This window comes from Ovis aries, chromosome 4 (assembly GCF_016772045.2).
Source record: "Ovis aries strain OAR_USU_Benz2616 breed Rambouillet chromosome 4, ARS-UI_Ramb_v3.0, whole genome shotgun sequence".
Classification (NCBI taxonomy): domain Eukaryota; kingdom Metazoa; phylum Chordata; class Mammalia; order Artiodactyla; family Bovidae; genus Ovis; species Ovis aries.
This window is the reverse complement of record NC_056057.1, coordinates 101,218,878-101,243,790: the sequence shown is the minus strand read 5'-3', so window position 1 is coordinate 101,243,790 and position 24,913 is coordinate 101,218,878. Positions and strand designations below refer to the sequence as shown.

General features: G+C 39.0%; 1 protein-coding gene across 4 annotated transcripts in view; it reads left to right on the top strand.

Annotated features, from left to right (window-relative positions):
• The window catches only part of MTPN (myotrophin), a 133,400-nt gene that overhangs the window by 12,720 nt on the left and 95,767 nt on the right, over window positions 1–24,913 (top strand). Inside the window, exons 2-3 of one of the 4 annotated variants that reach the window (XM_060414890.1) lie at window positions 16,144–16,282; window positions 17,251–17,461. The exons of the other annotated variants lie outside the window; for them this stretch is intronic. Of the exons in view, the coding sequence (XP_060270873.1) occupies window positions 17,399–17,461 (63 nt within the window). The 5' untranslated portion in view covers window positions 16,144–16,282; window positions 17,251–17,398. The remainder of the gene's footprint in view (window positions 1–16,143; window positions 16,283–17,250; window positions 17,462–24,913) is intronic. 4 annotated transcript variants of the gene reach the window in all.

Genomic DNA, 24,913 nt, shown 5'->3' with positions numbered 1-24,913 from the left:
GGGCAAATTTGCCTGTTACCCAAGGTGTTTCTTGACTTCCTACTTTTGCATTCCAGTCCCTTATAATGAAAAGGACATCTTTTCTGGGTGTTAGTTCTAGAAGGTCTTGTGGTGTTCTTAGAACGGTTCAAGTTCAGCTTCTTTAGCATTACTGGTCAGGGCATAGACTTTGAATTACTGTGATATTGAATGGTTTGCCTTGGAAACAAACAGATCATTCTGTCTTTTTTGAGATTGCATCCAAGTGCTGCATTTTGGACTCATTTACTGTGATGGCTACTCCATTTCTTCAAAGGGATTCTTGCGCACAGTAGTAGATATAATGGTCATCTGAGTTAAATTCACTCATTCCAGTCCATTTTAGTTCATTGAGTCCTAAAATGTTGATGTTCACTCTGCCATCTCCTGTTTGACCACTTCCAATTTACCTTAATTTATGGACCTGGTGGCTCAGAGGTTAAAGCATCTGCTCAGAGGTTAAAGCGTCTGCCTCCAATGCGGGAGACCTGGGTTCGATCCCTGGGTCAGGGTTCGATCCCTGGAGAAGGAAATGGCAACCCACTCCAGTATTCTTGCCTAGAGAATCCCATGGATGGAAGAGCCTGGTGGGCTACAGTCCGTGGGGTCACAAAGAGTCAGACACGACTGAGTGACTTAACTTTAACTTAGCTTTATGGACCTAACATTCCAGGTTCCTGTGTAATACTGGTCTTTACAGCATCGGACCTTGCTTCCATCACCAGTCACATCCACAACTGGGTGGTGTTTTTGCGTTGGCTCCATCTTTTCATTCTTTCTGTCGTTAGTTCTCTGCTGATTTCCAGTAGTATATTGGGCACCTACTGACCTGGGGAGTCCATCTTTCAGTGTCCTTTCTTTGTCTTTTCATACTGTTCATGGGGTTCTTAAGGCAAGAATACTGAAGTGGGTGCCATTCCCTTCTCCAGTGGATCACATTTTGCTAGAACTCTCCACCATGACCTGTCCGTCTTGGGTGGCCCTACACAGCATGGCTCATAGTTTCATTGAGTTAGACAAGGCTGTAGTCCATGTGATTCGATTGGGCCATTTTCTGTGATTGTGGTTTTCCGTCTGTCTGCCCTCTGGTGGCGGAGAAGGCAATGGCACCCCACTCCGGTACTCTTGGAAAATCCCATGGACGGAGGAGCCTGGTGGGCTGCAGTCCCTGGGGTCGCTAAGAGTCGGGCATGACTGAGTGACTTCCCTTTCACTTTTCACTTTCACACATTGGAGAAGGAAATGGCAACCCACTCCAGTGTTCTTGCCTGGAGAATCCCAGGGACAGAGGAGCCTAGTGGGCTGCCATCTATGGGGTTGCACAGAGTCGGACACGACTAAAGCGAGTTAGCAGTAGCAGCCCTCTGTTGGAGAAGGATTAAGAGGCTTATGGAAGCTTCCTGATGGGAGAGACTGATTGAGGGGGAAACTGGGTCTTGTTCTGAATGGGGGGGGGCCATGCTCAGTAAATCTTTAATCCAGTTTTCTGTTGATGGGAGGGGCTCTGTTCCCTCCCTGTTACTTGACCTGAGGCCCAACTATGGTGGAGATAATGAAAATAACTCGACCTCCTTCAGAAGGTCCCATGCATGTACTGCTGCATTCAGTGCCCCCAACCCTGCAGCAGACGACCATGACCCACGCCTCTGCAGAGACTCCTGGACACTCCCCGGAAAGTCTGGGTCAGTCTCTTGTGTGGTCCCTGCTCCTTTCTCCTGGGTCCTGCTGCACACAAGGTTCTGTTTGTGCCCTCCAAGAGCCTATTTCCCAGTCCTGGGTAAGTTCTGGCAGCTCTGTGGTTGGGTTAATGGCGACCTCGTCCAAGAGGGCTTATGCCATACCCAGGCCTGCTGCACCCAGAGCCCCTGGCCCTGTGGCAGTCCACTGCTGACCCGTGCCTCCACAGGAGACACTCAGACACAGTTCTGTCTCAGTCTCTGTGGGGTCCCTGGGTCCTGGTGCGCATAAGATTTGTTTGAGCCCTCTGAGCGTCTCTGGCAGGAATGGGGTTTGATTCTAAACACGAATCCACCCCTCCTACCATCTTGCTGGGGCTTCTCCTTTGCCCTTGGGCATGGGGTATCTCACAGCCACTCCAGTGCCTGCCGTCTTACTGGGGTTTCTCTGACCTTGGACGTGGGGTATCTCCTCACAGCCACTGCTCCTGACCTTGGATATGGGGTATCTCCATTTTATTTACTATGCATTTATTAATAATTGCTTTAAATTGTCATTTAATCCCAATAAAACTTGTTTTTAAAAAATAAATAAAAATTAAAAAAAATTTTTTTAAACCATACAGTCTCAGTAAAAGTAAAGGTAGTTTTTATGCTCATTTCTTGTGAAAAGTAATCATTTTTCTTTCATTGGTATTAGTGGGCAGATATTAAAATCTATACTTAATTCCATGCTTACATACTAAGTAGTACTTACTACTACTACTGCTACTTATAAGTAGTAGTACTTACATACTGTTTACAGTATAAAAGCGTGTGGACCATCAAACCAATAAAATTGAAAGCTTTCTAGCCACAGACTAAGTCCTTAGAAAACACCTTTAGTGTTATTTTTAAAACCGCCTGAAGAAGAGTAATTATTCTTCTACTCCTGTTTCCAGTAGACCTAGGTTTGACTCCCGGTCCGCCTGTTAACTTTGACCAGACCTCAGCTTTCCCATCTGAAAACAGGAATTATAATAGTACCCAATTCATATGTTTTAACCATAAATTTTATCCAAAAATTTTACCCAATTTTTAAAGGAGATAGTTAAGGTAAATTTTAACAAAGCAATGCCTAACATATTGTAACTGTATAGTAAATGTGTGCTGTTTTTGTTGTTTTAGACCCTTTTCTTAGTGTCTCTTTTGGCTTAGGTTTTGTAAGCCTTACAGTCTCTATCGCTTTTCATGTCTGTTATTGTTTAAAAGCAGCTATAGATGATATGTAAACAGATGAGCGTGTCCAATAAAAACTTATTTACAAAAATAGGCAGCAGCCTAGATTTGGCACATGGGACATAATTTCTTCACTCCTGTGTAACACTCAAGTTCCCAAAACTAGGTTGTCCAGTAAACTAAATTTCATTTTTTCCCCTTGAGTTTTTGAGAACTAAAATAATTAAAAGATATGATCAAATATAAAACTTATTTTGGGGATCAGCCTTTCCAAAAAAATTATCTTTATGGTTTAGATACTGAACTATAAGGAAAAGCAAGTCATGGAAAGCCATGTGTAGATTGGGGTAAGAGAAGAGAGGCTGAATAAAGTTCTCTAAAAGTATTGAGCTTTTATCGTAAATTTGAACCTTAGGCAAGAGACCGTTACTTATAAACATGCAAACAAGCTAATTTAAATCTTAAAACTGAAAGGGAATTTTACAAAGTCTTCTTGGCTATCACAGGTCACCCATCCTCAAAAATGTGCCAGATTCTTCTCTTTCCAGCATTAGTGCCAGTCACATGACCTGGCTTGATTTCCAACTCTAGAAGTGAAAAGGCTAGTTAGCAACAGTTCTCACTGGTTCATTCACAGTTCATTCAGCCAGTATCATTTGAGACCTGCAGTGTTGGCCAGTGTATTCAGTAACTGTTGAGGATGAGTTTTCCTGGGTAGGTTCTGATAAGAGGGTGTATGAAACAGAAAATCATCCAGTTGTGTCTGACTCTTTATGACCTGATGGACTGTATAGTCCATGGAATTATCCAGGTCAGAATACTGGAGAGGGTAGCTGTTCCCTTCTCCAGGGGATGTTTCTGACCCAGGAGTTGAACCGGGGTCTCCTACATTGTAGGTGGATTCTTTACCAGCTGAGCTACCAGGAAAGAACAAAAAGGGTTTTTAGCACCAACAACAAATAAGGTAGATAGTTATGTAGGTTTTCAGTGAATTATTTCCCAGTTTAATACATGATCTATGAATAAAACTTAGCAACTGTAAAAATGCTTTAAGAAAACATACAACTGTATAAAAAGAATAAACAGCCTTAAGAGCCAAGAAGTCATGTTTGGTTGCAATATAGAGGAGAATGAATGCTATGGAACATCAGATTCAGAAGGGAGGATAGTGAGAATATATGCCTTCTCTTTGAGTGCTTAGGCCAGCTATGGTCCCACATAATTAATGAACATACAGATGTGTATGAAATTTAATCCTTATATCTATGCATGTAGGTCTTGTCTCCATTTTATAGTTAGGGAAATGGAAAGTAAGTAAATTGCCTGCAGTTCTACAACTGATAAGTGGAAGGATTGGATTTGGTCTGACTCATTCCAGCAGAGTATTCTTTCTGCATCATTTGCATTGAAATGTTTCAGAACCACTTTTGAAATACATCAGTTCAGTTCACTTCAGTCCAGTTGCTCAGTCGTGTCCTACTCTTTGCGACCCCGTGAATAGCAGCATGCCAGGCCTCCCTGTCCATCACCAACTCCCGGAGTTCACTCAGACTCATGTCCATCGAGTCAGTGATGCCATCCAGCCATCTCATCCTCTGTTGTCCCCTTCTCCTGCCTCCAGTCCCTCCCAGCATCACAGTCTTTTCCAATGAGTCAACACTTTGCATGAGGTGGCCAAAGTACTGGAGTTTCAGCTTTAGCATCATTCCTTTCAAAAAAATCCCAGGGCTAATCTCCTTCAGAATAGACTGGTTGGATCTCCTTGCAGTCCGAGGGACTCTCAAGAGTCTTCTCTAACACCACAGTTCAAAAGCATCAATTCTTCAGTACTCAGCCTTCTTCACAGTCCAACTCTCTGATCCATACATGACCACTGGAAAAACCATAGCCTTGACTAGATGGACCTTAGTCGGCAAAGTAATGTCTCTGCTTTTGAATATACTATCTAGGTTGGTCATAACTTTTCTTCCAAGGAGTAAGCATCTTTTAATTTCATGGCTGCAGTCACCATCTGCAGTGATTTTGGAGCCCCCCAAAATTGTTTCCCCATCTATTTCCCATGAAGTGATGGGACCAGATGCCATGATCTTCGTTTTCTGAATGTTGAGCTTTAAGCCAACTTTTTCGCTCTCTTTCACTTTCATCAAGAGGCTTTTTAGTTCCTCTTCACTTTCTGCCATAAGGATGGTGTCGTTTGCATATTTGAGACTTGATATTTCTCCCAGCAAACTTGATTCCAGCTTGTGCTTCTTCCAGTCCAGCATTTCTCATGATGTACTCTGCATATAAGTTAAATAAGCAGCATGACAATATACAGCCCTGACGTACTCGTTTTCCTATTTGGAACCAGTCTGTTGTTCCATGTCCAGTTCTAACTGTTGCTTCCTGACCTGCATATAGGTTTCTCAAGAGGCAGGTCAGGTGGTCTGGTATTCCCATCTCTTTCAGAATTTTCCACAGTTTATTGTGATCCATATAGTCAAAGACTTTGGCATAGTCAATAAAGCAGAAATTGATGTTTTTCTGGAACTCTCTTGCTTTTTTTGATGATCCAGTGAATGTTGGCAATTTGATCTCTGGTTCCTCTGCCTTTTCTAAAACCAGCTTGAACATCTGGAAGTTCACAGTTCACGTATTGCTGAAGCCTGGCTTGGAGAATTTTGAGCGTCACTTTACTAGTGTGTGAGATGAGTGCAATTGTGTGGTAGCTTGAGCATTCTTTGGCATTGCCTTTCTTTGGGATTGGAATGAAAACTGACATTTTCCAGTCCTGTGGCCACTGCTGAGTTTTCCAAATTTGCTGGCATATTGAGTGCAGCACTTTCACAGCATCATCTTTTAGGATTTGAAATAGCTCAACTGGAATTCCATCACTTCCACTAGCTTTGTTCATAGTGATGCTTTCTCAGGCCCACTTGACTTCACATTCCAGGATGTCTGGCTCTAGGTGAGTGATCACACCATCGTGATTATCTTGGTCGTGAAGATCTTTCTTGTACAGTTCTTCTCTGTATTCTTGCCATCTCTTCTTAATATCTTCTGCTTCTGTTAGGTCCATACCATTTCTGTCCTTTATCGAGCCCATGTTTGCATGAAATGTTCCCTTGGTATCTCTAATTTTCTTGAAGAGATCTCTAGTCTTTCCCATTCTGTTGTTTTCCTCTATTTCTTTGCACTGATCGCTGAGGAAGGCTTTCTTATCTCTTCTTGCTCTTCTTTGGAACTCTGCATTCAGATGCTTATATCTTTCCTTTTCTCCTTTGCTTTTTGCTTCTCTTCTTATAGGTGGAAAAAAATTGAAGATTGAGTGTTACAATAAATAAAACATTGTAACTAGCTTTTTCTGGTTAGGGAAGAACTTATAAGTTTGAATTGATTGATAGAGATACAAGTTTGCAGAAAAAAGACCCCAGATTGGAAATAAGAGGGTCTTTGTATTTCTGTTTAAAATTAATAAGCCCAAATGAGGAGCAAGATAGATGATGCTGGCTAAAATGATTGAACTTTGTTTTTTTCTTTTTTTAGTCTGTAAACTTCTGGGCAAAATAACATTAATTGCTAAGAGGTTAACCTTTATATTAGCTATGATGTTACTAGAAAACAGTGAAATAAGCAATTCTGTCAGGAATAAAAGATACAAAGAAATATATTTAAGTTGTCATTCACATATGATGGTGACAAAACAGTCTTAAGGAAGTATATACCGCCCCCACTTCTCACTCAACAAGTTTCTACAGAGACCATGCCTGAAGTTGTAGAGAGATAATTTTTCTTTCTTCTTTCTTGCCCCACTCTTTTCTGTCTTTTCCCCGTCTCTCTTCCTATCATAGGATTATTTACAGATGTTGTGTTTAAGAATGTAGACCTTTAGAACAGAACACAGGGTCTTTCCCTGGCTCCATAAGTTTTTGGGAATATATTCCAATTACAGAGCCATGAATTAGTTTATTGAAAATGAAGCTACTTTTTATCATACTAATCTTTTTTCCACATTCAGTTACTGCTATACTGTTTTAGATGGACTTTATTAATTTTGGTAGTTTTTATTTACATAGAAAAACGTATTTTGTTAAATTAAAAATTTTTATACCACCAGTTAAGTCGCTTAGTCATGTCCAACTCTGCGACCCCATGACCCACAGCACGCCAGGCCTCCCTGTCCATCACCAACTACCGGAGTCTACCCAAACCCATGTCCATTGAGTCGGTGATGCCATACAGCCATTTCATCCTCTGTCGTCCCCTTATCCTCCTGCCCTCAGTCTCTCCCAGCATCAGGGTCTTTTCAGATGAGTCAGCTCTTCTCATCAGGTGGCCAAAGTATTGGAGTTTTAGCTTCAACATCAGTCCTCCAATGAACACCCAGGACTGATCTCTTTTAGGATGGACTGGTTGGATCTCCTTGCAGTCCAAGGGGCTCTCAAGAGTCTTCACCAGCACCACAGTTCAAAAGCATCAATTCTTCAGTGCTCAGCTTTCTTTATAGTCCAACTCTCACATCCATACATGACCACTGAAAAACCATAGTCACCAGTAAAAAATTCTAATAGTTCACATTTTCAGTTATTAGGTTGGTACAAAAGTCATTGCAGTTTTGCATTGTTGAACTTTGCTGTTTGATATTAGAGTACATTTCTAAGTAAATGTGGTTATGTTGTATATCATTTTAATTCGCATTTCTCACTTTATGTTTTTGCTAATGATTTATTACTTGCTGTGTCGTTGTTCAGTCACTAAGTTGTGTGTCTGACTCTTTGGAACCCCACAGACTGTAGCAAGCCAGGCTTCCCTGTCTTTCACTGTCTCCTGGAGTTTGCTTAAACTCATGTCATTGAATCGGTGATGCTGGCCAACCATCTCATCCTCTGTCACCCCCTTCTCCTCCTGTCCTCAGTCTTTCCCAGCATTAGAGTCTTTTCCAGTGAGTTGGCTTTTTGCATCAGGTGGCCAAAGTACTTGGGCTTGAGCGTCAGTCTTTCCAGTGAATATTTAGGGTTGATTTCCTTTAGGACTGACTGGTTTGATCTCCTTGCAGTCCAAGGGACTCACAAGAGTGTTCTCCAGCACTGCAATTTGAAAGCGTATTTTATATTTATTTTAGACTAGAGAAATGATTGGAGGAGGCAGTGGCACCCCACTCCAGTACCCTTGCCTGGAAAATCCCATGGATGGAGAAGCCTGGTAGGCTGCAGTCCATGGGGTCACTAAGAGTCGGACACGACTAAGCGACTTCACTTTCACTTTTCACTTTCATGCATTGGAGAAGGAAATGGCAACCCACTCCAGTGTTCTTGCCTGGAGAATCCCAGGGACGGGGGAGCCTAGTGGGCTGCTGTCTATGGGGTCGCACAGAGTCGGATACGACTGAAGCGACTTAGCAGCAGCGGCGGCAGCAGCAGCAGGGACTTTTAACCTTGAGTGGCAGGGGAGGGAGGAGGACAGGATAGGAAAGGAGAATTGTTTGCATCCATCTAGGTCTCAAAAGGAACTGTCATCATAACAAAACTAAACACTCAGCCTACAAACTCCTAAATTCTGAGTGAGGAACTGTAGGGTTAGCTGTAACTGAATTACTGGGGACATTGACTCAACTATTTAGGATTTAAATATAATAGTTTTACCGCATTCTACAGTCAGTCAGATGTCTAGCATTAATTTACATGCTGTGCTCCAAAATGGTCACACCTGTGCTAATTTACTCTGTTAAGGAGCTTTTCAGCATACTGATTTCTTATGACAGTACAGTATGTACTTTTGCTTTAGAGCTCAGCAATGTGTACATATCTTATAGATCAAAGGAAGATAAATAGTTTCTTTTTACCTGAAGAAAGACCCAAAAAAGAAATCATTCAAGTGAACTATATGCTGTGTAGTAGAGGCCTGTAAGAAGTACTGGCTCTATGGTAAATATCTCCACCAAACTACACTTTTGAGATGCATTTTAAAAATTTTACCATTAAGGATAGGAAATCTAAAACTATTAAAAATACATTTTTATTCCATATTAAAGCCATTTAGAAGAGTGAGGAAGGCAAAGATGGAGACAAACTGGAGGAAATTTAGTGAAAGGAAGTGAAGTGAGTGAAGTTGCTCAGTCGTCTCTGACTCTTTGCGACCCCGTGGACAGTAGCCTACCAGGCAAGATCCATGGGATTTTCCAGGCAAGACTACTGGAGTGGGCTGCCATTTCCTTCTCCAGTGAAAGGAAGAGTGAGCTCTAAAAAAACAGAAATACTAGGTAAACTAGACTCTTCTTGATTTATTCTGTATTTGGATTGTGGGTGTGTTAGAATAATTCTGATCATAAAGCTCCTTGAACTTGCCTTTTCTTCACCAGTGTACCTAAACTGTTGCCCTTTGTTTGCCTAACTCATAGCTGCATTTACAATGAAATAGTAACAGCAGTCCCAACAGGAGAAATTTTTCTCTTTGGACCATATGTGATTAGAATAGTAATATCCTTAGAACACAGATTAACCAAACCAGAGGCCTAATTTTTTTATTGAAATATAGTTGATTTAAAATGTGTTTGTTTCAGGTATACAGCTGAGTGATTCAGTCTTATATATATTTGTTGTTCAGTCATTCAGTTGTGTCTGACTCTTTGCAACCCCGTGGACTACAGCACGCCAGGCTTCCCTGCCCTTCACCATCTCCTGGAGCTTGCTCAAACTCACATCCATTGAGTCGATGATGCCATTCAACCATCTCGTCCTCTTTCTTTTCCATTATAGGTTATTATGAGATATTGAATATAGTTCCCTATGCTACACAGTAAATCCTGTTGTTTTATATATGGTAGAGAAAGTCAGTGTTAGTTGCTCAGTCATGTCTGACTCTTTGTAACCTCTTTGTAACATGTAGCCTGCCAGGCTTCTCCATCATGGAATTCTCTAGGTAGGAATACTGGAGTGGGTAGCCATTCCCTTCTCTAGGTATCTTCCCAGCCCAGGGATTAAACCCAGGTCTCTTGCATTGCAGGCAGATTCTTTACTGTCTAAACCACCAGGGAAGCCCATGTATGGTAGTATGTACCTGTATTGTGATTATTGTTATTTCATAGCATAGGGCAAATCTTAGGTCTCTAGTCATAGAAAACAAACCAAAAAGGGGAGAGAAGAGGGTAAGGGATAAATTGAGAGTATGGGATTAACAGGTACTTGGACTGGAGGCTGTGGTCCCTGTTTAATGTGAGGTTGTTTACTTAGTGCTTGCGTTTTTGTGTCAAAATTTTGTTTCAAAAAAACCATTAAAGATTGTTTTTTCAGATGAGATGATTGAGACTTGGAGAAATTCAAGTAACTTGCCTAGGATAACCAAGCTAATAGACAGCAGAGCCAGAATTTGTTTTTGGACCCATTAGATTCTGGAAACCACTCTAATTCCATTACAGGAACATGAGTATTATTATTTTTATTTAAGATTAAGAGGGGAGAGGAGGAATAGAATTTGAACTTTTGTTTGACTTAGCACAAACCTATTGTCAAAAGAGAAACTTTTAGAACTTCAGTGACCATAGTCCAGCTCATGCTGAGTAGGTTACAGCCATGACTTGACCTGATGAACTTTGCCTTTTTCGTTAATGTCTGTATTTCTATCACTGAGGATAATGTATAAGCTCATAATGGGAGCTCATAAATCCTTGAATGACTGACTGACTAAATGACGAGTGACTAATAATAAGCTCTTTAAAGCTTCAAGGTCTGAGGAAAGATCTAGAGCTGTGTATACCAGGGTAAGAGGAGTGTGTGTATAGAAAGCTTGCAGCTCTTCTTTATCCAGAAGGCAGAATGGAGATCAGATTAAGGAATATCAGATCGAGGTGAAAGTCATTGGCAAAATTTGGAGCCTAAATAACAGGGAAAGAGGAGCATCCACAGTCTGAATAGGAAAAAAAGCATTAGCAGAGTTCGGATTTAGCAAACTGGCAGATAGGGTGTCTGGATGGGTAGAGATGGAGGAGGGGAGTGGCATCCTTACAGGATTTGATTCTTGTCAACCAGTTGATTACAAGGCGGGTGGGTTGAGGTGAGAGTGGTTCTGAGTTCTTTGATATTTTTAACTATTTTTACTCTTCTAAGGTGAAAGTAAACAAAGGACAGGAGATCAAATAAAGATGCCAGACTGCTTTGACTTAATCATGTGAAAAAAATGGTTCAGCATTTCAGCCTTCGTAATTAAATAATAATTTAAGTCATTGTAAACATCTTTACCTTTGGCACAGAATGTTGCTCTTTTTATTTTTTCCTAATTGTATTTCAAGAGAAAACAGTCAAATTGCTACACAGTACCACCAAAGCCAGATATTAGTTTGCAAGTTTTATTTAAAGTGAAATACTAATTCAGCAGCTACTTTGGCCCAAAATATTAATACTTGTATTTTTAAATTAGCTTGGAGATATTCATCAGTTAGTGCTGTAATTGCTACACTAAGTTGCTTCAGTCGTGTCCGACTCTGTGCAACCCCATAGATGGCAGCCCACCAGGCTCCTCTGTCCCTGGGATTCTCCAGGCAAGAATACTGGAGTGGGTTGCCATTTCTTTCTCCAATGCATGAAAGTGAAAAGTGAAAGTGAAGTCACTCAGTCGTGTCAACTCTGCGCGACCCCACGAACTGCAGCCTACCAGGCTCCTCCGTCCATGGGATTTTCCAGGCAAGAGTGCTGGAGTGGGGTGCCAGTGCCTTCTCTGTGTTTCTGTTTAGAATACTTATTTTTATAAGGATATATTTTGAACAGTGTCAGGTTTGGGAATAACTATTTTAAAGGAAATATTGATGGAATGTATTATTTTTTATGTATGTGTAGATATATTTATAAATATATATATAAATACTGGGGTTTTTTCTCAAGTATTAAGAACTCTATTTAATGAACTCTTCTTATTAACACTGATTTTCCCAAAACTGGAAGGATAGATCTTTGAAGTCAGATGTTTTTGAGGTTAATTTTCAATTTTCTTAGGAGGGAAGATGGATTGAATGATGTTTCTGATCAGACTTTGTTATGGATTTTTAAATTTGTAAAGATAGTCATTACCTTTCAGTTAATATGAAAAGTTATCACAGTATACTTAAAATTTTTGTCAGATTTCCCTAGTGATCCAGTGGTTAAGACTCCGTGCATCCACTGCAGAGGTCACGTGTTAGATCTCTCATCAGGGAGGTTCCACCTACTGCACAGTGCAGACCCCTCTGCCCACCAATATTTAAAAAATGTTTTTTGTTGTTTCAAGACTTAAGCAGAATTAGAAATGTTTCTGAAATCTAATGTGAAATAAAAGAACTGTGACAGACTTCAAATTTGTACTTTGGATTTAACCAACCATCTCACAAAAACTCACTTGGTTTTTTCACAGTCAGTTTTGGTTCTGACTATAAGTAATATTTTGTAATATAATTAATATTTTTTATTTTCAAAAGAGTCTAATTCTAGTATTGTGTTCCTTTTTACTCCATCAGTAATTTAGGATGTTATGTTTGTGCTTTGTTTTTTGTGTTATTTTTGTTCTTCGTTCTCTTGGTTTTTGTTCTGCTTTGTATTTGTGCTAAAGCTTTTGGTATTAATTTTTAGTTTTATTGCGTTGTGATTAGGGAATAGGTTCTGTAAGCTTCTGAACTTGGGAATGTATTGAAGTTTTCTTTGGTCTGTGAATTTTAATACTCCATGGAAATAGAAGGTGGTGTTTCCATAGAGTCCATAGTTTAATATATACTCATGCAGTCTCATTAATTATTAATCAGGCCCTGCTATATTCTTACCTACCAGAGACTCAGATTATTATGATAGAGCCTCACTACAGTGATGTTTTTTTAATGTATACTTCTTTTTGTTGATTCCTTCATCTTTCTTTAACAGGAGATTGATAGATTTTTTTGAAGTATAGTTGCTGTACAATGTTATATAAGTTACAGATATACAACGTAGTGAATCACATTTTAAAGGTTATACGCTATTGCTACTATAAAATGTTAGCTCTGTGCCCTAGTTGTGCAGTATATTCTCGACGCTCACTTTGTGCCTAATGGTTTGTATCTCTTACTTCCTTACGCTTCCTATACCACTCCTCTCCTGCTTCCTCTCCCCACTGGTAACCATTAGCATGTTCTCTCTGTCTGTGAGTCTGCTGCTTTTTTGTTATATTTGCTAATTTGTTGTATTTTTAGATTCTTCATATAAGTGGTATCATGTAGTATTTGTCTTTTTATGTGTGACTTATTTCACTTTACCATAATGCCCTCTAAGTCTGTCCATGTTGCTGCAGATGGCAAGATTTCAGTATTTTTAATGGCTAAGTAATATTCTACATACATACACACATACATGCATATATATATATATATATATGAAAGTTGCTCAGTTGTGCCTGACTCTTTGCAACCCCATGAACTGTAAGCCTGCCAGTCTCCTCTGTCCATGGAATTCTCCAGGCAAGGATACTAGAATGGATAGCTGTTCCCTTCTCCAGGCACCTTCCTGGATCTTACTTCCTTATCCTAGAAGATCTCCAGGGGATCAAACCCGAGTGTCCCTCATTGCTGGCAGTCTGAGCCACCAGGGAAGATACATACATAAATCTCTTTTTAATCTTTTTTATCCATTCATCTGTCAGTGGGCATTTAGGTTGTTTCTGTGTCTTGGCAGTTGTGAATAGTGAGTGCTGCTATATACATGTGTCTTTACAAGTCATTGTATCTGGTTTTTTGGATACATACCCAAAAGTGGAATTTCTGGGTCATATGGTAGTTTTATTTTTAGTGAGAAACCTCCATACTGTTTTCCATAGTGGTTGCACCAATTTATATTCCCACCAATGATGTCCGAGGGTTCCCTTTACTCCACATCCTCGTCAGCATTGGTTGTTTGTGTTCTTTTTGATGATAGCCTTTCTGACAAGTGTGAGGTGCTATCTCATTGTGGTTTTTGATTTGCATTTCCCCGGTGATTAGTGATGTTGAACATCTTTTCATATTCCTTTTGGCATCCTTATTTCCTCTTTGGAAAAATGTCTGTTCAGTTCTGCCCATTTTTTAATTGATTTTTTTAAATGTTGAGTTGTGTGCACTGCTGTTTATGTTAGTTGTTTTATTGATTTTTTCAGATAAAAATTCATGACTACTTTTTACATTTAAAAAAATGTAAAATAAACATCTTTTCCCCATTTACTTTCCTTTGTCTTTAATTCTACTTTGTTGTATATTAATATTAGTCTTAGTTTTTTAGATATATGTGCTTGATATGTTTTTGCCCATTCTTTTAAAGTCTTTCTCATATTACTTTGTTTTTAGTTGTGTTTCTCAATATCAGCTTCTATTTGGGTTTTTTGTTTGCTTTTCTTTCTTTTGTAATTTAACAAAATCCAAGATTGATTCTTTTTATCTTCAGTAGATAAACCTATTCACATTTAAAATTTCGGCTTTTTAGGCTTCGTTTTCACTTTGTTTAAATTTGCTTTCATTTTTTAGGTGTAGGAATTTACTTCTTTTTCTTCCATGACTTGAAAGTCTACTTAAGTCTACTAAAACTTTAATTTCATCAGAAAAAAAATGTTTAGGTCTAGATTTTGCTAAGCAGCAGCCTTTAGTTTTTCAAAAGAAAAATGTCTATCTTGCTTTGACTAAAAGTAATATGTGCTCATTTTTAAAAATATAGTAGTATTACTGAAATACAAAGGTATAAATATTCTCATAATCCTCTTATTAAAGATAACTACTAATAAATTTGTTGTATGTATTCTCTGAAATTTTATGATTATAAGCATCATCTGAGTTTTGAAATAAAGGGGATCATACCTCCTTTACTGACTAAATAGCGTGGTCATCTCACATTTCAACAATATGGAACTTGGATGAGTTACCTTGTCTGTGCCTCAGTTTTCTTTTTTTTTTTTTTTGCCTCAGTTTTCCTGTACAAAAGGAGTACTAACTTCCTAAAGCTTTTGTGCTTATGAAGTGAATTAGGAATTAATACCCAGAAAGTACTTACAACAGTGCCTGGCATGTTGTAAGCATTCAAGGAGTATGAGCCATTCTCATTTTCATTTTGAATGATTCCGCATAGTATTTCAGGGAGAATATGCTGTATTTATCTAAAAACCTCCCAGGTACCGCATTTAGCTCAGTGTGTCACTTAATAAGACCTTATATCTGACAAAATCTAATAGGCTTTTTATTTTCTACCCATTACTACTTTATATAAATGTGTGATTATTTATACTTGTTACATGGTATATCTTCTCTCTCAAGATTTATTTTTTAATCATATTTGCCTAAGTAAAGGCTCACTTAGCTTTACTTTTCATTATTCTTTTATGTCAAACTCCCCATTTTTGTGTTCTAATTTTGAATTCCTCTCTTTTGTTTCACTGGATTAGCAGTTCTCAAAGTATTATAGATCTCCTGGGGCCCCAGAGATCTTTTCAAGAGATTCATGAGGTCAAAACTCTTTTCATAATAGTATTAAGACTTTTATTTTCTCTTTTGATTGTGATATTTTACTGATGGTGCAAAAACAAAGGTAAGTATACCTGCTGTGTGAATCAAGGCAGTGGCATCAAAATATATAGCTGCCAGTTGTTGTGAACTTTACCCACACACATGTGTTGAAAAACAGGCCCTTGTTGAAGTGAGTGAGTGTGTGAGTGGAGTCACTCAGTCGTGTCCAACTCTTCGCGACCCCATGGACTAGTAGCCTACCAGGCTCCTCCCTCCATGGGATTCTCCAGGCAAGAGTACTGGAGTGGGTTGCCATTTCCTACTAAAAATGTATTTCTATTAAATGTTTGTTAAAATTTTATATATTTATTTTTTTGGCTGAGCTGGGTCTTTGTTGTGTGTATGGGCTTTCTTTAGTTGCAGCGAGTGGAGGCTACTCTAGTTGCCGTGTTGAGGCTTCACATTGCAGTGGCTTCTCTGTTGTGGAGCATGGGCTTTAGGTTGTGTTGGCTTAGTAGGCGCAGCGTGTGGGCTCAGTAGTTGTGGCACGTTAGCTTAGTTGCCCTTCAGCATGTGGAATCTCCCTAGACCAGGGATCAAACCCATGTCTCCTGCCTTGGTAGGCAGATTCCCAACCCCTGGACCACCAGGGAAGCCAGGCTTTTATTAAATGTTGATTGTGGAGTGCACATCTTTACTATTCTGTGTGCAAATGTCCTACATTTGTTGGACTTGCAACTTAAACTAGCTGCTTTTATATGAAACTTTTAAATATATATATATTTTTTATTGAAATAGGGACTCAGACAGGAGAGAATCTGCCTGCGATGCAGGAGATTGAACCCAGGGTTCAGTCCTGGGGTCGGGAAGATGCCCTGGAGAATGGCAACGCACTCCAGTATTCTTGCCTGGAAAATTCCATGGACAGAGGAGCCTGGTGAGATACAGTCTGTGGGGTCACAGAGAGTTGGACTCGGCTGAGCGACTAATACACACACACACAGAGTTGACTTACAGTGCTTCAAGTACACAGATGATTCAGTTGTACATATACACATTATTTTCAAAATTATTTTTCATTTTAGGTTATTGCAAGGTATTAACTATAGTTCCCTGTGCTATACAGTAAGCTTTTCCTGCTTGTTGCATATCTGTTTGTTTTTTTTTTTTAATTAGAAATCTAGCATTCTGTTCATGCTTAGTCAAACAAGTGGAATCAAAATGTCATAAATTTTTTAGGCCAAAATTCATGTTTTCTAAAATATAATGTATATAAAACCTTTTTCCACTATGCTTGATAAAGGCTTGAGAAAGAACATAAAAAACAAGAGATGGAAAAATAAATGAAATGAAATGGGAGCACTGAATATGAAATAGAAAAAGAGAAACAAACTAGATAAAAGTAAAAAATCATCATATAGTCCAGTTGTTTTTAAACATGGCTGGCTCACTAGAAACATATCTGGAACTTTGGAGGGAAAAAAAAGCAATGCTTAGGCATTTGTATTTTTCAAAAACTTCCAAGATAATTCTGATAGGCATCTGGATTTTAAAAAGTGATTAAAGGTTTTCCTATCAATGGTAGTTTTGGTGTTACAGAATTCTGTTATTTTCCTGTTGATCAATCATGATACAATGGTATTAAGTGAGTAATAGTTACATAATCACAGTAGTAAAGTATGTTCATCTGTTTTCACAATCCATAGCCATACAAAAAATAAAAGATAATTACAGTTGCAAGCCATAATAGGAACATGATTAACCTAACAGTGTAAAATAAATGCATACATTTGGGGGGGGGGTGGTCAAGGAGAGTGATGTGGTAAGTGAAAGAGCATAAATGCATGTTTTCATACAGCCTGTCTTTGTCTTTTGGTTGATACATTTAACCCGTTTACATTTAAGGTAATTTACAATATATGTATGGCTTCCCTGATGGCTCAGATGGTAAAGAATCCACCTGCAATGCAATAGACCTGGGTTTGATCCTTTGGTTGGGAAGATCCCCTGGAGGAGGGCATGGCAGCCCCACTCCAGTATTCTTGCCTGGAGAATGCCCGTGGACAGAAGATCCTGGCAGGCCACAGTCCATGAGGTTGCAAAGAATTGGACACCGGTGAGCAACTAAGCACAGCACATTATCCTATTACTGTTTTCTGAACTGTTTTGGGTTTATTCTCTGTCCATCTTTTTCTTCTTTTGTTTCCTATCTAGAGAAGTTCCTTTAGCACTTGTAAAGCTAGTCTGGTGGGGCTGAATTCTCGTTTGCTTCCCTGGAAAGCTTTTGATTTCTCCATCAAATCTGAATGAGAGTCTTGCTCGGTAGAGTATTCTTATTTGTAGGTTGTTCCTTTTTATCACTTTAAATATATCGTGCCATTCCCTTCTGGCTTGTAGCTTTTCTGTTGAGAAATCAGCTGCTAACCTGATAGGAGTTTCCTTGTTTGATGTTTTTCCCTTATTGGTTTTAATATTTTATCTTTGTCTTTAATTTTTGTCAGTTTGATTCCTGTGTGTCTTGGTGTGTTCCTCCTTGGGTTTATCCTGCCTGGGACTCTGTGCTTCCTGGGCTTGGTTGATATTGCCTTTCCCATGTTATAGAAGTTTTCAGCTATTAACCTCTTCAAATATTTTCTCAGGTCCTTTCTCTCTCTCCTTTCTGGGACCCCTATAATTCAAATATTGGTGAGTTTAATGTTGTCCCAGAGGTCTCTTGGGCTTCCCTTGTGGCTCAGCTGGTAAAGAATCCATCTGCAGTGAGGGAGACCTGGGTTCAATCCCTGGGTTGGGAGAAGGGAAAGGCTACCCTCTCCAGTATTCTGGCCTAGAGAATTCCATGGACTGTATAGTCCACGGGGTCACAAAGAGTCAGACATGACTGAGCGACTTTCACTAAAGAGGTCTCTTAGGCAGTCTTTTTTTTTTTTCATTCTTTTTTCTGTATTCTGTTCTGAAGCGGTGCTTTCCACCATTCTGTTCTCTGGATCATTTATCCATTCTTCCACCTCAGGTATTCTGCTGTTGATTCTTTCTGGTGTATTATTCATCTCTTTTGGTTCTTTAGTTCTTGTAGGTCTTTGGTAAGCACTTCTTGCATCTTCTCGATTGTTTTCCCGAGATCCTGGATCATCTTCGCTGTCATTATTCTGAATTCTTTTTCTGCAGGGTTGCCTGTTTCCACATAATTTTGTTGTTTTTCTGGGATTTTACCTTGTCCCTTCATCTGGGATGTAACTTTCTGCTTTTTCATCCTGATTAACTTTCTGTAATGTGGTTTTCATTCTCGCCACTGTGAGGCTGTGATTCTTCTTGCTTCTGTCTGCTCTCTAATGGAGGCTAAGAGGCTTGTGTAAGCTTCCTGATGGGAGGGACTGGTCATGGGAAAAACCGGGTCTTGTTCTGGTGGGCAGGGCCTTGCTCAGTTATGCTTTAATCCAGTTTTCTGCTGATGGGTGGGGTTGCCCTCCGTCCTCCCCATTTGTTGTTTGGCCTAAGGCAACCCAGCCCTGGTAGCTCTATGAGGGCCTCTGCCAAGGGGGACCTTCCAGGACTGCTGCTGCCAGTGCTCTTGTCTCTGGTGAGCCCCTGCTGACCCCTGCCTCCGTGGGAGACCCTCCGGCACTAGCAGGTAGTTATGGTTCAGTCTCATGTGCGGTCATTGCTCCTTTCCTCTGGGTCTTGGTGAGTGCAAGATTTTGTTTGTACCTTCCAAGACTGGAGTCTCTTTTCCCCCCTAGTCCTGTGGAAGTCCTATAATCAAATCCCACTGGCCTTCAATGTTAGATTCCCTGGGGATTCCCAATCCCTTTGTTGCTTCCCCAGGCTGGGAAGCCTGACTCAAAACCTTCACAGCAGTGGAAGAGCTTCTTTGGTATTATGTTTTCCAGTTTGTGGGTCACCCAGCCAGCGGGTATGGGATTTGATTTTATTGTGTTTGCACCCCTCCTACCATCTCACTGTGGCGGCTTCTTTGTCTTCAGACATGGAGTATTTTTTTGGTGGGTTCTAGTGTCTTCCTGTTGATGGTTCAACAGCTAGTTGTGATTTTGGTGCTCTCACAGGAGGAGATAAGCACACGCCCTTCTAGTCCACCATCCTGAACTAGAAGCCCACATCAGTTTTTTTTGTTTCGTTGGTTGGTGGTTTTTTTTTAACCAGTTGATTAAATTATAAGTTCAGTTATTCAGACTTGGATATTTGGCAGATACTGTCTTGAGGATGAATTTAATGAGACTCAATTCAAGGAAAACAGGTGATAATTTTTATTGCCAATGACAAAATTCAGATTTTCAGAGAAAACTAAAATTTTGGAACATTTATATCTGCCATTCTGAGCTTGACAACTTCTCAGTACTTAAAGACTTTTTCAGTGAAATCTGAGATTATATCAATGAATGTGATGTTTTGCTGTTGTATAAAGAAAATTGTCAACATCAGGAAGATTTGCATAACTCTAAATATAAACCAGTGTATTCTAATATATTGAAAAACCAATATTGGTAAACCAATATATTCTAATATATGGGTAATCCAGTATATTCTAAATGGCCAGGGCATGAGATTACAGAATCATGCTGCGTGGATAGCTATTCAAAGTGTAAGTAGACTGACTGATGGATTTTAATGTAACAGTATGAAGTTCATTGATACAGTTTCAAATTGCCCATTGTAAATAACCTTTAATAAACTACCATTTGTTTAGTTTTTATTATAATGTCAAAGAAGAATATCCATAATTGACTAAAAAGACTTAAAATTTTTTTTACTTGTTAAACTATGTATCTTCAGGAGGCCACATTTTTCTTCATATATTTCAGCCAAAACAGTATGTCAAAATAAATTGAATGTGGAAGCAGATATGAGAATTCAGCTGTCTTCTATTGAAGCAAGCATTTTAAAAATTTACAAAAAAAATATACAGTACCACCCTTCTCAATTTTGGGGTGGGGAAATATGGTTATTTTTATTAAAATTGCATTTACATTAGCATGTACTGTCATTATTTGTATATGAATTAATAAACATTTTAAAAGCTTTCTAATTTCACAGTCAATAAATACCTACAGATATAATCCCCTTTAAAAGAAAAAGTTCTTTGGGATCTTGGAACTGAAATGTTGGCGAATACTGCACTAGAAATCTTAAGATTTTCCTCACCTTTTTCTCCCACTCTCAAGGGAGCACAGGTGATCTGTTTTCTGATTTGCTGATTCCCAAGACTGCCTTTACACATGAATATTGATTTGCATAACGTATTCTTTCCAAACTGGAGATCAGAGATTCTCAACCTCCTGCCAGCCCTCCAGCACCTCGCACATCTCCCATCAGTATCGGTGTCAGTAGCTCCTCAGGGGATTGTCTCTGCCTCCAAGCCCCCGCTGCGTACCTTTGTAGTAGATTGTTCCTCTCTCTTCAGAACTCTGTGTTGTGGAGGGGTCAAGATAAGATTGGGCTAATTTAATTTTCTTTTGTATTAATGTATTTTTCTTTTTTACACTTTTTGGTTTTGCTTTATTCTTATAAAAAAATTGAAAAGCTGTATTGATGGAGAGGATCTGTTCAGTTTTGTTTGTAATATAATTACCTTTTATGGTCAGCAGACTCAGGTCTTTCTTGAGCTCAAAAAAACTTACTTTTATCACTATTTCTGCTCCCTTTGTTCTGTTTCTGTGTTTATAGGTTTGAACTTTAGACATACCAATTATCCTTTTTTTAAATTAATTTTATTTCTTTATCATCTTTATATTCTTGAAGATAAGCTTGTTCTCAAGTCTTTATTTAATTTTTCTTAACTTGAGTAGTGCTGCCCAATACTACTGACTTTGGTGCAGATTTTAGTTTTGCTATTACAGTTTTCATTTTCTTGCTACATTTTACTTTCTTAGCCAACTTGCTTTTCCTATCAGCTGGCATCTCAGTTTGTTCACTGTGTATGTTTGCCTGTTTTCTTCTTAAAATACCTGTTTCAAAGAAACCATGTCTTTTGGATTCCATTTTGGTCACACTATAAGTGCTTGCTAAAATTAAGTTTCTTGAGATTTCAATGTGATACTCCTTTTCTTTTGCTATATGATTAATTTTTATGCATTCTCATATTGTTTTTCTTCTGTTACTTACCTTTTAAAGTGGGAAAGCTGTCCAGTTTCAGGGTATGTGAACAGATAGGATGGGATGATTGCTTCTGCCTCGTGTGCTAGAATTCTAGTTTGAGGTGACTTTGTTGGCCTGATATGAGATATTTTATACTTTATACTGATATTGCCTGCTTCTAATAAACTTCAGAAAAAAATTCTTCAGACAGGAGTGTGCCTTAGGTCTCTTTGAATCTGCATAAGACGATCCATTGTGAGTAGAGAAATAGTAGATCACTTTTTTTCTCTCTCATGGGAGCAGGCTCTGCAGCTAAGAATGAATATGCAAGTAGTTTTCTGAACCTTTTTTTGGATTGTCTTTTCTTGCTTGTTTTCCCAGAAGTTAGGACAGGCATATCAGAAAATGTTTCCCTTAGAATATGTTACTTAAACTGGAGTTCAGTTTACTTTCCTTTTAAGTCTGTGGACATAATTCAGATAATGTCAGAACTTGTAAACATTTATATTAGCATTGGGGTTTAATGTGTCCTTTGGGGGTTTAACTTGAATCTCTTCATTATGTCAAAATCATGTAAAATTACTTTCAAAGTATGAAATATTCTATTCTCTTTTTTGCAGTTCTTGACTGTTAGATAAAGGAAATCTCAAGCATTTAATTGAAACTATGGATGATAGAATGTTATGCTTGGGGCCGTATGGGAAAGGATGGTTAGAAGAGAGTGTGATGAACTAGATCTAAGATAGTTTGAATGGTAGTACGCAAATACAATACCTATCTCTTTATGCAGCAAATTGAAGGAAGTTTTCTGACACTCGTGGGGTTCATTCTCTAGTCTTTTTCTTATTTAATTTTTTAATAAATGTCTTTAGGTGACCATAATGAGGATAGGTGAGATACAACTGGAGGGAGGGGCAGATGAGGACTAATAAAACTCTTTAATAAAATCTAGAAAGAACTTGGGAGCCTGGAAAAAGAAAATGACTGTTTTAAGATGCAGTTTAATAGCAGTTTATGTCCACCATGTATACTCAGAAAGTAACTGAAATTCAAGATGACAGCAAATCATATAGAAAAAAAATCTCATTTTAGTACCGTGGCTGCTGCTGCTGCTAAGTCACTTCCGTCGTGTCCGACTCTGTGTGACCCCATAGATGGCAGCCCACCAGGCTCCCCCGTCCCTGGGATTCTCCAGGCAAGAACACTGGAGTGGGTTGCCATTTCCTTCTCCAGTGCATGAAACTGAAAAGTGAAAGTAAGGTCACTCAGTTGTCTGACTCTTCGCAACCCCATGGACTGTAGCCTACCAGGCTCCTCCGTCCGTGGGATTTTCCAGGCAAGAGTACTGGAGTGGGGTGCCATTGCCTTCTCCGAGTACCATGGCTACTAAACAGTAATCTAATGAAAGGGGGAACTCCTTGTTACATGTGTCCCCAAAGAACAGGATCAAAACCAGTAAGCAGTGAATTTTCCAGCATTTAAAGCAGGGATAGACTGACTTGTAAGGTCTTGAATTGCCTTACTTTAGAGAAATTCAGTTGTATGCTGGGCATACACAAGCAGGGATTCAGATGCAATACGGGTGGTTGAATTAGATGACAGAGTCCTTTCCAACAGTGAGATTAGGTGGCTTTCATACACTCTTAACAGTGTTTTTTAAATACCTCTTTATATTTGTTTTGTATATGTTTTGGTAAGCAAAAGGTTACATAGTGTGACAAACGTGGTATAAATGAGTACACTAATTCTTTAAATTGGACTCTTATGTACAAGTCACCCATAGACGTAGTAGGTAGGCAGTGTATACATAAGGCATTGTCCTTGCTTTAATGGCGTTATCATCGAAATGACATACACCTAATTAAATAAAGGTAAATGTAGTAAAAGACATAAATAAGAACTATAAGAATTAAACGGAGGAAATTGTTTATCAAGAGTATCAAGGGTGGAAGGCAGGGAGAGTATCAGGTAAAAGTTTATAGATAAAACAAATCTTCAAGGGCAATGGAATTTCAGTAGACCAAGAAGAGCAACAAAGTGAAGTTTCCCAGATACGTTGGGAGCAGTGTGTCTGAGAATAAAACAGTCCAGAATGGTAAGTTGGTACTGAAGATGCCTTGAGTATCGTGGGGAAGATTTTCTGTTTAACAAAAGGAAGCAGGTGAAATTTTTTTGTGTGAGAAAGAGGTGTGATCAGTGTTCCTGTGTTACTCTTCAGGAACATTGATTTACATTTTTTAAATTGTTGAAAGTAGGAAAATTGATTGGAGAACTATTCAAATGAGAACTATTGAGACCTCTGATAATATTATCAGTTAACATTTATTAAGTGCTTCCTGTTCCAGATACATTACCTTATTTCAGTGAAGCCTCACGTCAACAGGGACTTCTCTGGTAGCTCAGCTGGTAAAGAATCTGCCTGCAGTGCAGGAGACCCCAGTTCAGTTCCTGCGTCAGGAAGATCCTCTGGAGAAGGGATAGGCTACCCACTCCCTTGTTCTTGGGCTTCCCTGGTGGCTCAGACGGTAAAGAATCTGCCTGCAATGCAGGAGACCTGGGTTCGATCCCCTGGTTGGGACGATCCCCTGGAGAAGGGAAAGGCTACCTACTCCAGTATTCTTGTCCATGGGATTGCAAAGAGTTGGACAGGACTGAGTGACTTTCAGTTCAGTTCATAGCGACAATGTATTGTAGGTGCTTTCCAAATGTGCACCTGGATTTCCTGAAGGTTTAGAAGAACCATGTTTAAAATTATGGTACAAATGAAAAAGTATAAGATGTGGTGTCTGACCCCTAAGGCCATTGAATTAACAATACAAGATATAAATAGATGAGAAGTTAAATTACAGTAAAAGATGAATTGCCAACAAAGTTGTCGAACATTCAGTTCATTAAGGTTCCTCTGTATTTTGTGGTACTTAACTAAATGGCATTCATTTATTTGCATGCTAGCTTCCCAGGAAGGTAGCAGATTCTTTTAATCAGAGTTCGGCCGTCCTATTTTATCCCAAGCAAGTAGCACGGTGCCTAACTTATATATAGTAGGCTCAGTAAATGTTGAATTAAATTGATTGCAAGTAGTGTGTCTTTTTCAAATACCGTATTGCATCTTTTTAAAAACCATTGCCTACTTTTGTTAGCAAAACAACTCTAAGAATAGGTTTGAAAAAAAGTTTTTTACTTTGAAATGTAGATGTATTTTTTACATGATTCGTGTTGTTGTATTAAACCTTCATGCTTGGTCCAGTTTGTGTGGAAAGTTAAATGTACCTGTGTAGCAGCCATTTTCCGCTTCCAGTCTCTTAAGCTACTACTTTGTTTTCATGGCCAGAAGTATAGAAACACCTATTTTCTCAAATATAAGGGGGAATGGTTGTAGACTTAAGAGGCCATCTGCTCCAGCTGCAGAGTTTTCAGTGAGGAAACTAAGGTCTTCCAAGCTTCTTGCTTCCTCATTGTGGGCAGTTGCAAAGGTAAC